The 15166-nt window shown below is 46.9% G+C and overlaps 4 protein-coding genes across 4 annotated transcripts; 1 reads left to right on the top strand and 3 right to left on the bottom strand.

Annotated features, from left to right (window-relative positions):
- Positions 1-26: 26 nt before the first annotated feature.
- MCYG_04910 (TPR domain-containing protein) lies at positions 27-1997 on the bottom strand (the record flags this gene model as incomplete). The annotated part of the gene is made up of 1 exon (XM_002847127.1): positions 27-1997. The coding sequence occupies one exon, from the start codon at positions 1995-1997 to the stop codon at positions 27-29; it is 1971 nt and encodes a 656-aa protein (XP_002847173.1).
- A 3374-nt stretch (positions 1998-5371) lies between these two features.
- Positions 5372-6366, top strand: MCYG_04911 (conserved hypothetical protein; the record flags this gene model as incomplete). The annotated part of the gene is made up of 4 exons (XM_002847128.1): positions 5372-5471; positions 5548-5720; positions 5782-5885; positions 5964-6366. 4 exons carry the CDS (start codon positions 5372-5374, stop codon positions 6364-6366), a joined length of 780 nt encoding a protein of 259 aa, XP_002847174.1.
- Positions 6367-6920: 554 nt separating this feature from the next.
- Positions 6921-9122, bottom strand: MCYG_04912 (nucleolar protein 10; the record flags this gene model as incomplete). The annotated part of the gene is made up of 2 exons (XM_002847129.1): positions 6921-8845; positions 8906-9122. The coding sequence occupies 2 exons, from the start codon at positions 9120-9122 to the stop codon at positions 6921-6923; spliced, it is 2142 nt and encodes a 713-aa protein (XP_002847175.1).
- A 1860-nt stretch (positions 9123-10982) lies between these two features.
- On the bottom strand, positions 10983-11622 carry MCYG_04913 (conserved hypothetical protein; the record flags this gene model as incomplete). Its single annotated transcript, XM_002847130.1, has 1 exon — positions 10983-11622. The coding sequence occupies one exon, from the start codon at positions 11607-11609 to the stop codon at positions 10983-10985; it is 627 nt and encodes a 208-aa protein (XP_002847176.1).
- Positions 11623-15166: the final 3544 nt, after the last annotated feature.

Here is a 15166-nt window from a genome sequence, read left to right on the forward strand (position 1 = left end):
ATGTACATCTATTCTGCGCAAGCAAGCTACAGGGAACGGGCTGCCTGCAGCCACTGCTCGATGCCAGAAAGTGCCCTGCGAGGTAGATCTTTGTACCTCTTTTCATTATAGGTATCGAGTAGGCTCTGACGGAGACGTTTGGCCCTGATAATCGCAATCTTCTTTGGCTGCTGTGCATTTTCTTTCTGCATGAATGTGTTGACCTCTTTCTCGAGTTTCAGGCGCTGCTGGCGTACTTCCGGACCATCCGCCTCCTCCGCAGCGCAGAGCTTGCACTGACATTTGAAACCCCAGGTTCGCTGGAGGGCTGCTGTTCTGGCGTCGTAATCGCTGGTCTCGTCGTAGCTGTGTGTGATTTCCTCTCCTGCAGAAATGCGACGGGTCGCACGGAGGATCATGAGGTCGCCAATGTAGTCTTTCTTTGCATTCGAGGCACAGGAGTGGTTGATGTATGCTGCTCGAACCCAGAGGCCGGTGCTAGCATTGCTGATATCTTCATTTTCTGTCTGTTGGCCTGGGCCAAAGGCATTCCGTTGGATAATATCGTGGATTTGGAAGGTATCTAGTACCGGTCTACCGTCACTTTCTTGAAGCTTGTTGCCGAGCCCCTCATAGTCTCCGAAGAGGTCCAAGATGCCCTCGACTTGAGAAGGGTTGTTCATGAGCTTCTGTACCAGGGCCTTGTGTAAACCGACGGGGAAGACTCTAATGGAAGCATCATCTCGGAGATCAATAGTCAGACATGACATTGCTTCTGGATCATGGCTCCAGACAACGCAGAAAGCCTTCTCATACATGATCGTCTCGTTAACTTCGATATCACGAGTCGCAAAGAGGCCACGACCCGCTTCCGGGCTCTTTTTTACCTCCGTACATCCGTGGAAGTTGGCAACGTCTGCCCGACCTTGGGTCTTTGGTAGGCTGCTAGCTACTTTCCTTAAATCATATATACCCGACTCTTTCTCCTGAAGCCGCATTTTTATTCTCTTTAGATTGATCTTCGCCAATCGGTCACCAGGCTGAAGTTTCTCTTGATGTTCAAAAAAGCTCCTAGCTGCCTCAAAGTCGCCTAAACTGTACGCCGCGCTACCGGCACGAGAATACGCCTTTGCATCTAGAACTCTCTGCTCTTCGTCGGCCCCATGTGTGAGAGACGAAGTTGCATCAGAGATTGCCTCATCATAGCGTTGGAGGAGAAGATTGACGTAAGAACGATTCCGGTGGATATCATTCCGCAGAATGCTGTCATCCTCCTCTGAAGCTGATCTTAATCCTTCGGAATAACAAGAGTGGGCCCTCCAATATTCTTTCTTCCCAAGCGCTGCGTTGCCTTCTTCCTTACACTTGCTGGCCGGTTTAGATGCTGAAATTGAATCCGGACCACCTTCATTATTGCGCCACGAAGACGGACTGTCACTGTAAGCTGTAATGATGATGTCTGACGGGTGGTCGACGCGGATCACGGATTCATCCTGGTTATTAAGTGTATAGTAAGGCTCCTTCACTAAGAAGGTTAAGCCAGAATCTAGCATATCTTCACCGTTCCTTGTGCTATGCAGGGATATCTCCAGCCGCTCCGCCTCGTCTGAGCCTTCTTCCCGCACGACCGTCCAACTAGACGTCTTCAGCCTGACCACTGGGGAGATACGGCGGAGTGAGATCACTTTCCCGCGGTGGTGAGTCTCCATGCGAAGATCTGACAGTTTCATGGGCTCTAGATCCGCCAGGTTCGCTGTACAGGGCAAATATGGACAACCAACAGCATATGCCGGCATAGTTTCCTGGCTGTTCTCCTTTGGTGCTGTTCCTAAATCAAAGGCTGCGGCGGCAAAGTCATCCATCACGGACTTGCCAACCGCTTGCTGGACCAGAGACTTGCTGTCGCTGGTCTCTCGCGACCGGCCGGCTTGTGATTGACATTTCTGGATATGATCCTGGGCTGTCTTCTGAACACGCTCTCCCTCCTCCGGCGTCATAAAAAGAGTGGCACTGGCCATGGTAGGCTAGAATTGACTGATAGGCCTTGAAAAGCGCCCCGTCTTGATATCCCTTAGCACCTGATAACTACTAGCGTGAGAAGCGAATATAAAAGTGATGTCGTGGTTGTATAAATCTGTAGGTCCCAAACGCTGGCTTTTTTTGTCCCTCTTAACGCTGAATAATTGCTTATGGCATCGAGTTTCTTTTTTCCTTTTCCCCGTCAACTTGCGAGTCTTTTTCCGAACCGCTGAAGCAATCACCAAATGATAACTCGAGGAGTGTTTGAATTTATATAAGATATATATATATGTGTGATCTAGGGTTTAGCGGCACCGCCCGCGTAACCATCTCGGGATTACTCTTTCTTTTTAGATCGAGATGTTACCTATTATATGGAATAAACAGTATTGAACGCCTCCTTTGGCCCGATACTCTTAGTTACTTTTCCAATTTGCCTATACACTCGGTAGGCCCTTGGAGTCCTGGCGGAGGCCGTGTCCAAGGCTGTAATGGATTAGTGCGTTGAGGCGAGGCGGGCTTCATAAGAATCGCGTGGCTTGTTGGTTGAGTTTTAAATTTATATAGTTAACTATCAGATACTCTAAATCAATCTATTGCACTGGTTGCACTGTCGGCGGCAATTTAATATTGTTTTAGGGGGCTGTTCGGTAGTATATATCGATAGCCGATGGCGAGGGAATTTATATACCATGATATTGACATTCTTAAGCCGCTTTTTCTGGAAATCTCGTTTGGTATATAGTTGTGCCTGAGAAGAAGAGGGCGGCAGCTCTTCCCACCTGGCCCTCTAGGGCTGCCATTCATTGGAAATGTACACCAGATAAAGGGTCCAGATATATACACATCTCTCACCCAGAAATGGTCGTGCCATACTGGCTGTCAAAGGGATTCAGGCTGGGCTGCTGAACCCTTGTATGACGTAAAAGTACTAGCTGCTACAGGGTATTGAGAGTAGGCAGGTCATACATGAAATGCTCAGCACTAACAACTTTATCCCTCTATTCCATCGATTCTTGTCAAGCCTGATTTTCAGGCTCCTATTGGGAACACTTAAGCATCTATGACGTAGAAGAGATTCAGCATACTGATCGTATCCTCGAGGATCTCGTTTATGTATGCCATCGTTTCGGCTTTCAAGCAAGCTAAAGAACATCAACTACTCGGCCAAACCGCCCTTGGTAGCAGATTCATCAGAACTGGCGCCTGTCATTGGATTTTTCTCTTCAATTCATCATGATGGCATACATGCTTCATCCAGAGTGTACTCATCACATATATGCAGAGCTAGACACCGTAGTCGGTGTGGACGGACTCTCGGGCTTTGAGGACATGTCTAGTTTCTTTACACGAAGGCGTTCGTCAATAAGATATAGAGATTGAGACCGCTGGCCGGTTGTTAAGGGGGTAGCTCACGCCTCCATAAGAGACGACGAGTATATGGGCTGTCATATACCAAAAGCAGCAGTCGTCACAGCCAACCATTAGTCATTAGATATGGATGAGGAGCTGTTTCACGAACCGGAGGAGTTTAGGCCGGAATGATGGCTTGGTAGCCATGATCTGCCGTAGAGTACTTTAATCGGGCCGTAGGGTATGTACGGAGCAAAATTTGGTGCGGAACTCAGCATACACAAATGCTACTCGGATCCTCTGGGGGTATCAGTCATTCGTATGCGGAGGATGGAACCCGGAATTCGGATATAACGACTCGTGGAGCATGACACAGAATCCGCCCACCAATCCTACACCATTTATCTCATATTTCCGAGTCCGTAAACCGCGGCTGAGAACAACTATCGAGAATACATGCGCAGAAGTAGATGTCCTTTCGAGCTTGAATTAAGTGTAGATGATAGGTAGATAATAGCAAGAAGACACACATAATGCATATACAACTGCATATTCAGCACCTCATAGGAGCATTTTTATGGGATAACCAATATTCTTAATCTTCTACTGATCAAATGTTTTCTACATCAATGACGAAGAAGAAGAAACGTCTTTTCTCCCCTATTCTATATCACGTGAATAGACTGGCTTATATAAGCAGGAACGACGACTTCGAGAAAGGGAAAAGCAGAGCTTCTTCTCGTTTGATGATAAAGATATAAACATCTCGCCGACGACTTGCTTTGCAAAGACTTGCTGTCCGGTATTGACCACGACAAGATATTGAGAAAGCTGTGAGTCGGGGGGCAGAGCTGGCCTAACTTGCAAGCCCTGGTTCGTGTATGGTGGCGCCCACATTGCCCATCCCAACCTGCTGCAGGACGTTTTGCTGTCATCTTTGGCCCTTGCATTGAAGGTGACAAACGTCAGCCTGGCTCGGCCTAACCCGCAGTTGACGACCTCTCTTCCGAATATGACTGATATGTATCAGCGACAAAACAACGACTGAGTTCAGGATTCCGTGCAAACTTGGTTGTATACGTACATACATAGTCGGTATGCGATCGGCTGTTTTCAAGGAACCTCGACTTGGCAAGGAGGGGTCTTGGGGAGTTGTGGAGGCCCCCAAATATCACACTGGCAGGCTTTAGTAACACCTTTCGAAGATTCACCAATCAATGTACAGTAAGGTATGGTCCGTGAAACATGGATGCAGCCAGAACTCTTTGGCAAGGATTGGAGAGGAATTGTAAGCAAAGCCCGTGTCCATGACCCAGAATGGATTACGAACACCAGTTTACATAGTACATATAGTATTATTCTCCATCGTTAAAGATAAAGGCAAAAGGGGAGTCGATCCGGCCTAATACGGACCCTGGCCATTTAAGTTATACAAAAAACGAGCCATATCGAAACTAGAGGATCGTTGTCGATTAACCATATCCTGCATCAGATAACAGCAAGGCATCCACTCGATTCGTGGGTGGGTTTCTGTCCGAGGCCCGAAAGCTATGTGGACAATCGCTTGTAGGATTGATGAAGTCATCTCCAGGCCACTCTACGACATCTCCCAGACTGGGAACACTACAGGTATGAGCATGGGTATTTCAAAAGGAGGAAGTTATTCCATTGACCAGCGGTTTACCTGGCTCCGATATCCCGTTTGATGGGCTCTTCAGATACCATGACCTGAACGGATGGACGGCCCGGGCGTCTTGAACGTTGCTAACTCCGGCCTAAACGGTCCACAGGTATGGGGTATTTCAGGCTCTATCCCGTACAACTAAGCCTGCCTGCAGCCAGATACATGGAAACCTTATGGATGTAATAGTCTAGGGTATATGGTTCGCTTGATGTTCGATTTATGCAATATAAAAGGCGTGTACCTCGCTCCTTGCTTCTAGTCCACGACTTATCAAGCCATCCTTTTACTGTATACCACTCTCCACTCTCTCGTCCACACTCTTGAAACGTTCCAAATATGGGCGAACCAACTATTACCGATATCGATAGGCGGACATGTACCCGTGTGGTACCTATGAGGGTGATATGTGCGGGCATGCCTCGTACCGGAACGCTTTGTACGTTGAGCTGGACACTCTATCCCCTAATCTGGTCAGATTCTTGGAAGCTATACTTATCTGCATATAATATCAGCTCTTCGAACTGCCTTGAAGATTCTAGGCTTCGAAGATACATACCATATGATCAGCTGCGCCGTAGAAAACCCAAAAGATTGCGAAATATGGGTCGATGCCCTCCGTGCGAAATATGAAGGCGTCGGCACATTTGAAAAAAAGGATTGGGATGCTATACTTGGCCATTGCCAGGTACGACTCTTGAACCTAAATTGCAGATAACATGAGAATTCGAAGGCTGAATTGCGTTTAGGCTACAACTGATGCTCCCGGCTGTGCCTTTATCCCCGAACTCGTGGCAACATACCCAGATGCTAAAGTTGTTTTGAATAAGAGGGATGTAGATAAGTGGTATACGTAAGTTTGCCCATGCCACAGTGCCTGAATTCCTTATATATCATGCCTAACGTGGCTTACGTTTTTAATTTCATTTAGCTCTGTCCTTAACACCATCTACAAGGCTCACATTGTCAACCAAGAGCTGAAAATCAACGAACACCGCTTTGTCTTGTTGGAATTGGTCTGGAAACATCTGTTCGGAAACGATTTCCGCAAAAATGGTAAGGATGCCTGGGCAAAGCACTACCAGATGGTTCGCGATGTAGTGCCGGCGGATAATTTACTTGAATTCGAGGCCAAGGATGGGTGGGAGCCCCTTTGCAAGTTTTTGGGAGTGCCCGTACCTGATGTCCCTTACCCAAGGGTGAATGATACGGATAACTTCTGGGAAAGGTTTGCAAAAGGAATTGGTGCCGACTTGGATCAAATCAACGAGATTGTAGCTAGGATTGAGCGTGAGGAAGCTCAGAATGACGAAAATGTGAGACTCCCGAACTAATAAATATATTCAATGGAGTTGCTGCGCTGGCTTAGATTATATCCGCGTTATCATATTTTATCATACTCTGATCTAGTTCTAAGAATTATAAGTAGGCGAGGCAGTGTGTAGTTCATTACCAGCCTTCGGTAACCTAGCCTTGCGACCGTAATTCATATTCTTTCATCCATGACATCTCCACTGCAATCTCTAATTATTGGTATGAACATGCCCAGGTGAGGTCCAATACAATTCCAAGACGCTCTGGTAATTGGGCCACCCCTCACGGATGTGGCTATCAGTCATTGTCAACATTTACCAGTAGGTTCTGCCATTTGTCGATCAATCATTGAGGCCCACGGTCATGTCACTTTTGCGCGGCTAATTTTCGCATTGACCGGGACACACAGGGGCTTTAGCAACTCTTCCGCCCCCCCAATAGATGGGAACCGACAGGCTACCCAATATCAGTGGAGGCAATAAACCTATCGATTGACAGTAGGCATCTCAAGAGATAATTCTCCTTCAACGCAGATTATTCTCGAATAGATAAGATGTAGACATGAACTGCAGCACTACATGTTTCTAAACGTATTTCCGGAAGCGCTTCTGCGATCTTTCTTTTGGTAACTCACTCGATCAATGTTGTCAACTGCTGGCCTGGGTTTAGGCTTCGACTGTGGAGCAAAAGTTATTGTCTTTTCTCCCCCAGATCGACCCATTGAAGGTCGTTTCTTGGTCTGGTGTTTGCGAACCCTGGACTCAAAGGAATGGTCGTGAGTTCGTGAGACCTTAGAAGACGAGGTCACTTGCATTTGAGGCTGTTTGGGTTTATTTCGCCTATAGGAGGCGGTAGAAATCTGTTTCGAAGAAGGCTCTCGCGCTGTTCGAGGCTCATCATCTTCGGAGGACATCTCGTCTGAGCTTGAGCCCGGTACCTCGTCGATAAGTTCCTCCTCAACAGCCGTCAACCCTCTCTCAGGTCTAGCAGTTGCTGCTGGAGCATTTCCTGAGTGTGTGAGAAGGTATTCTCTCGAGTTTTCGTCAATGGCAAAATCTTGGTCGTCAAATAGTTTATTGAATCGCGAATCCCCAAGTAAACCACCAGTGCTGGGCTCGGTAGTGCCAGAGCTATTCTTTTCTTTTTCAGTAGCCTCGTCGCCTCCTTGTGCCAGTACCCTCTGTGCTTGGAGTCGCTCTCTCTTCTCTTCCCTCTCAAGCAGCCTTTCCGCGAGTTTCCTGTTAACTTTCGCCGCAACCTTCTTCTTTCCACGAACGCGGCTCTCTCTCTCTTTATCAATCTTTTCTTTAATCTTCTTATCCCTTTCTTCTTCCCATATGAATGGATTTGCAATTAATCGTGCCTCTTCGTACAAGCGTTGAGCAACAAAGTAACCATGCATATATGGGCGTAACAGTGTTGTAGTTCCAATAAGATGATCCAAGTTCAGTACACGTAGCTGAGGAACTGTGAGGAACTTATAGTTATCGTAAACAGAGCCAGATTGGCCGGTGACAAATGCGTGTGGGTCGTTAGGATCGTCTGCCATTTCTTCAACAAGGTTGTCCAGGAAAGCACACCACTTAGGTGCTGGTCCGAGTTGTGGAATGAAAAAGGAGTGTTGCTGCCTCCCCTCGTTCGCCGTTAGTATCATGCCACTGTCCTTGCACCACGCTACACTGTTGATATCAACCGCCGGTTCTACGGACGTCCATGGAGTACCATCTCGTTGATCCCATATTTTGATAATGCGCTTATCTGCTGACATAATTTTCGGATCACTTGTTTGTTCGCGTGTCGATATAGACGAGGTAAGGAATGTTAATGTGTGGATGGGGTACCCATAACCTTGGTCCTTTTCAAGAAGAGGGATTGGTGATCGAAGGTCATATAAATGAATGAGACCGGTAGATGAGCCAGTTGCAAGGGTGAGGCCAGATCTGTTAAATTCCAGGGCGGTGATTTCGGATTTATCTTTGGTGTAGGGTGAAAGGATAGCAGCCCTTGCTTTTGCGCGAGGGTCCCAAAGCTCAACGGTTCCAATAGACGTCCCAAAGGCAAGCAGGTTGTGGCTTTCCTCGGCCACTGCCCCTGTATTCACACTTCCGGTGTGTATACCACCTTGGAGAGCACCTCCACCAAGAGTTGTGAAATCGTCTCCTCCAACCTCAACCTCGTAACTGCGCATATATCGACCCTGTTCTAGATTTAAACGAAACACCTCTCCCATGCCATTCTCATTGACTCCGACAGCAGGAGTGAGCGCTTCCGCGGACTGCCTGTCGTACACTAAATCTCTGCCGTACCGAGGTAGGCGCGTGGTGTAATGGCATCCGGAAGGAGTATGGAATTCCAACGAACGATCCGATTGAAGATGTAGCGACTTTGAATAGTCTGATGACAGGAGCAGAAACGTTGTATTTAAGGATATTGTATGGCGGGCATATGAGAGCGATAGATGTGGAAGGTAATGTACATGCATTTGTGGTTTGTAGGTACCTAGATCCTTTCCAGTCAGAAACTAATACTATGTAAATTGAAGATACGGCCAACACTAACCTGTGCTCATTACCCACTGTCCATCCTCACTGACACGGATACATTGACTTGCTTCTTCAAACTCGAAATCTTGAAGCAGTTCCACCCGGTTTGAATACTCTGCGTCCGCCTTCAAGCTTCGCTTCCGTCTTCTGGCAAGCCATTCTGGAAGAGGTCGTGCGGTAGAGGAGCCAGATATCGTATATACCGGTACCACTGAATGGTTGGAAAGCTTCATGCTTGCGGCCAACAATCCCCTTTGCTACTTCATTGACATCCTTCATAAGTGAAAAAAAAAAAAAAAAAATGAAGGCAGAGTCACGTGATATAGTATCGCGCTTAGCGGCTAGTTTGCTCGGCTGCGACGATGGCCCTAAAGCCAGAATCGCTAACTCCGATATTGGGAACACTGGCTCTTCCTCCTTCGCTTCACAGGCCTCCTCCTGCAATTCCTTTTGAGGTAAGCCTGGGGCTACACCCTGATGGTCCTCTGATATATGAGATGGTACAAACGAACAAACAATGCACGGGATCTTGAGAAAGTTCCGAGATATAGGTTGAGGATATATGATTAATAAACAGAAAGTCGACATGTAATGATATATCACACGCGGGAAGCTTTTTAAAATCCTACTGAAGACCAGCTAAAAAGAGTCTTCGTCCTCTACCTACCCTTCTGAGTTCGACGCCTGCTGTTCTTCCATAACTACCAATTCCTATAGACAACTAAGTTCCAAGTCAATGGACGTAACGAGAGAAATGCGTAAGCCTTGACAATAATATCAGTAACTATCTACCTAGTTTCTTAGTAGTAGTAGTAGGAACTGACTAAATAGAACTGCTCTCAGTGCCCAAACCTATGGAGTTTTAAGGAGTTTTGGCCCTGTTCCGTCAAAGAGGAAAATTTGCCTCAAGAGAAGAAGGAAAGCGTTCAGAGGTGCGTGTGCAGTTTCAGTGGGAAAAAGTGTTGGGGCTTAATGGATGGCGTGGATGCAGAATGCGTCATTACTGCATGCCACTATTCCAACCAGAGGGAGAGACCCGATAGAAAATAAAGATAAAGCCTGCCACGACTTTTTATTTTCCTCGGATTTCGAAAGGGGGAGGACACTCACTGGGGGTATATGAGTCTCTTTTATAAGTATCAACCCCGTTACTTACGCTGTGATTCACAGTACAAAACTTTGGGGCATGTCAAAAGTCTGGTTCAGGTTTATTTGAACGCACTCTGGTCCTCTCTCCGCACTTCATATTTGGCCGTTAACTACTAATTCAAAATTTTCGAGGAGCGTGGAGCAAATTGATAAAGTTTTGTTATATACTGAAGTTATAGAAACAAGTTGGGGGATGTAAGTTCCCTATGTGAACTAAACATCAGGTCGATATGCGGGGGGAGGCTCTAAACGTGGCGCAGATGTCAGAAAGTAACTATATTTGTATTGCCATTGTGATATTTCCGTAAGGCGGAAAGGCCCCTGAGTCTTATGTCTTATACAGAGTTTAGATAAAAATACAGGTTAGACTCATGAATAATTATATGGGATAGATGAATGGAAGTCACGGTGCGTTAATTATCTGACTAATTCTTTTCTTACTATCAAGATGTGATGATTGGATACATACAGATAGCTATTTCGACGCGGAAAAAAAAAAAAAAAAAACCCATACCATACATCATCCGTTCCGTGGACAACCGAATAGATATATGATTAGATGCAGAAGAATATTCTTTGCTCTAGCCTTTACCATCGTGTTCACTCCCCAACAGCCTAACGGGAATACGACGGGTAGTAAGCCAACGATAAGTAGACGGCGTATCTAGTGACACCTTGGACTGGTACAAATATGTGCTCTTGGGTGTGTAGTAGCGATGCATCGTGATATATGGCCAAACACCCTAAGCTGAACACAGGGTTTGTTTGGACATTCCACTGTCTTGGCGGGACAGTGGAAGTGATGGCCTGCTGCTCTGAATGAGGGCGTGCTGAAAACAGATCCCTCTGAGCTTTGGATAGAATCGATAGGACTGCAGCTGACTAGCCTGCTGTTGTGGTGTATCGTTCCATATTCGGATAATTTAATTCAAACTAATGGCCCCTCACGATAGATAACTAGATGGTACCTTAATGCCTGATTTAGAAGAGGAGTGGTATGTGCGGGTGACCAGCTGATTGGAAGTTTCGTTGGGGTAGAGCGTTCCGCGACGAGAGAAGGAGAGGTCATCACGCGATGTCTCCTTGCCCTTGCGCGAGGAGACGACAACTACCGTGCTGCTTGAACATTCAGGCAATGAGGCGGATGGTGACACGGGGCTTGATGGTGTATTTTCTGCTTGACTCTTGCGAGAGTCATTACGAACGTTGATGACTACCGGCTGTGGCTTTTGCAATTTCGCCAGGAGGCCTAGGTCAAGTGCGCGCAGAAGATCATTGATGACGCTACACTGAGGTGGAATCTCAATTTGCTTTGGGGTGAATTCAATATCGACGGCGGCATAGGCTTTGCCTCCACGGCTTCGGATGCAGAGGATGAGGTTGTGTGCATGTCGAATACCACGGTCACAAAGATTTCCTCCCTTTGAGATGACCTCTATTGGGTTTGCACAGATCTTGCAACGGGAAGCGTGTCCAGCATATCGGTCCATAACATGGAATTCCTGGGTAATGGGCTGACGGCTATGGCTAAGGATGGCCGGTGGCCCTGACTGAGAGATGAAAGAAGGCATTGTTGATGTTGATAAGGTCGACTATGGTAATGTGTTTATTGTCGCTGTAGAGTTGTGGCCTGGTTGAAATACTCCAATGAAAGGTATATCTGGTTGACTGATGAGGAAATGTAGTCAACGAGGAGGGGGTATGTCAGGCTTATTTATATTCCAGGGGGCTGATGAGCAGGTAATCGGATACCATCTTCAACTTGCAGCTAAAAAAGCTCAGACCCGCTTAGACTTTCGAGCCAAGCCATCTGTAAGTATCCGCGCTGGGCAACCCTATTTTACGAGATCGCAGGACACAGCTTGGAAGCAGCTCGCGCCCAATAGCAGCGTTGGGGAACGAGGCTTAGCCAATAGTGAGAAACCATCCTGCTGGTGCCTATTCTTACTAATGATAATAAGCCAAGCTTGAAAGATGGATGCCTAAACCCTCACACCCTCTTGCACCTTTAGCACACCCCAGGATGTGCGCAGCAGCTGGGATCTCGCAAGGCGGAACATTCCATTGCATGGGCGCTAGGCTAAAAGCAGGCGCCGACGAATTTTGATTCCTCGGTAGCTTACACCCTGGGTTGCTTATTGCTTATTGCCACGGATAGTTCCTCCAGGTATCGTACTTGATCTTTTTGGTTATACAATCAAGCTATTCACTTCGTCCAAGGCGGATTCCCGAGTAGTGAAATTACCGTGCCTCGAATAACTCCATGTTACCCCGTTCTTATCCACGGGTCAGGTCAACCGCCATAAAGAAGAGAAAGAGGCAGACGTCATAGTCACAGTAGTTGGTAGCTTGAGCTTGGGGAAAGTTGAGTGGCACACAGTTCAAGAAAGGAGTCCTGTGCCTGTCCGCCAACATCGTGGGATGAGTGTGCGCATTGCCCAATAACAGCTGTAGAATTATAGGACATTACTTCCCCTCGCTATTGATCAAGTTGGAATTCCCCCTCCAATCGTCCGGATGACCACTCATATTTTTTTAGGTAGGGGTGGTGACGAGGCAGCGCAAATCTTTTCGTTGAGTCACTCCGATTGCAGATACTTCGCAACCTCGCTTATGCCCACGCCCGATCTTTGAGGCTCAAGGACGCTCAGCCTTTTATTTAGTGTTGAAAGCCACACCTCGCGATGGATGAGGCTGGTGATAGCAATAACAAAAATCACTCCGTATTATCCGAGCACTTTTGCTCCCGAAGCCACAGCACCAAAGAGTGGGTTACCAAACCTGCCACCCTAGAGTTTCAAGTAGTCTGAGTCGAGCCACAAACTAACAAACGAGCGAGGCTGGTGACGGCCCCTTTTCCCATAAATCATGCACCGCCTCTGCTCTACCCGGTAAACTGAATCACTCCAGCTGAGATGAACATGGAGCTTTTCCGAGAACGGCATAGTGTCTTCTCTCGAGCCCGAGCCGTCCCTCGTTGGCTATTAGGGGCAGCTCTCTAACACTATCCTCCAACATCTTGTTGCTCTCCGTTGTTGGTTGTTTTTCCCTGGTGAAGTTGAAGAGTTGAAGTCGTTAAACTTTGTCATTTCTATTTTGGGCCTCCTGGTCACATGATACCTACTGCAAACTAAGCAAACAACTATTTATGGGCTGATTTTTCTTTTTAAGCGCCCAAACTTCGACCTCGAGCAAACGTTGGCCATACAAGATGTCAATAGGACGTCACTCTGCGACATTAGGTGGTCAGGGGGAGGTTTGAGCGACAGAGATGGGTTTGGGGGCCTGCTTTAGATCTGTTCTATCGCGCTTGCGCCTCAATACCCTCATAACACTCAATCTAAACAATGATTTCCATTTCAATATGGAGACTTATCCCGCGCCCAACGCACTCTTCTTCGGGGAGACAGTTAGAAAGCCTGGCTTTTTTAGAGGTCTACAGAATGAGAATTGCTCCACAATATACCCATGATACTGCGATACTACCGATAAGTACTGGCTTGCCTAAGCGTGGGGGGTAGATAGGGATATAGTTTGGAGGAATCGTGCTAGATTCTCCCTCTCAAACATCGTGTTTGTTTTCGTATCAGCCTTGCAGTGAAAAATCTTTCTTGCTGCATCGCGGGAAAGGAGGTTTTCTTGGTGTGCAGCTTCTGCAAAATTTTGTTGCACGAACAGCATTGTCTGCTGCTATCTTCTGGTTTCTTCTATACTCCTTACCATTACCCTGCTGTTGATATCCAGGCAATCATAATGGCGGAATTCTGCCTTGCATTACATTAGTCTCAGTGATCATGATTGTGAGCCTGGCTATGTGTTCACTTTCATCGCCACTCGCAGTGCTATTCCACTTCCCTACCTCAGAGGTGGAAAAAGCCGCATTGCCTACGCCGTGTTATCCCCGATTCAGTTCTTGTCTTTTCTCTTTGCATCCACCATACTTTCCGCCTATGCCAATTCCCTGCAAGTTGAATCACCAATAACATGTCCAATACCAGCGCCGGCTGCCGGCCTCTGACGTTCAAGCATGCTCATGTGGTTTATACTCTAGGCAGCAGTGCTCAAATCTTCCCCTCGGCCTTCAGTCCCACTATTTACCTTGGCCATATACATTCTAGGTGATGAGTGAGTGGCGTACATGGAGGTTTTCCCCTATCACTGGTGCCTCTAGACACCCTCTTTTACTCCCGCTTCTATCCTAGTTTACTTCTTTTTTCTTTTTTTTCTCGCTGCCGTCAATGATGTGCCATACACCCCATACGGGATATCGCCGGAAGTGATTCAATCCCTCCTTGCCCGGCATCCTTGGTATTATGATCTCATTCGGACCAGTTCCATGCAAATATGCTAAGCCCCAGCATCACCGAAAATACAGTAGAGTCATGCATCTCACAACGGCGAAGCAATGCAACTTTCCGTTAGGATTAATAATCCTGCCTCTTTACGCACCTCATGGTAAATGGTTTATGCATCTGGTGCAAAATTACTCGCGGCTCTTCAACCGTATTCCGTCTTTCATACCAAACGAGGACTCCATCCTCTGATAGTTTCTACTTTCAACAGTGGCAACTTTTTTTTAGCTAGAGTACTTTGTCAGGATTATGGAATCATTATCCCATCATCTCTTGCATATTGCTGCGCCTGCTCGCTTGATTAGAAAATCGAAACCAAGCAATTCTGCCCATGGAATTGCTCAGTAGGGCCTACCCCGAAGCACAAAAATAGGGGCTTACAGACTGATAGAGTGAAAATATCATAACCATAATATATCCATGGATTTCTAACTGCGGTCTATCACATGCGAGGGAATTCTTCTCCCCCAAGCCCCCTTCTTTTCGCAGAAATTGAATATCATTCAGTATGACAGGAATATACTAGGACTATGGTTTATTTACTTACCTACCATAGAGATTCCCATTCATCAATAGCCAGAAATGTGCCCCTGGGATAGTATATGGCTGGTGCTGCCTAACTACCCCCACACGCTGATTACGGCCTTCGTTTCAAGGCACTGCCTCACTGCTTAGCTCAGTTGGTTGCAATTCTCACGCACATTTTCTCTTTGCCGCATTTTGGAAACAATCTCATTTTTGGGTCTGGGATTGTGTGAGCGAGAGTTGTCGTCTTA

The sequence above is a fragment of the Microsporum canis genome, genomic scaffold, assembly GCF_000151145.1.
Source record: "Microsporum canis CBS 113480 supercont1.4 genomic scaffold, whole genome shotgun sequence".
Taxonomy (NCBI): domain Eukaryota; kingdom Fungi; phylum Ascomycota; class Eurotiomycetes; order Onygenales; family Arthrodermataceae; genus Microsporum; species Microsporum canis.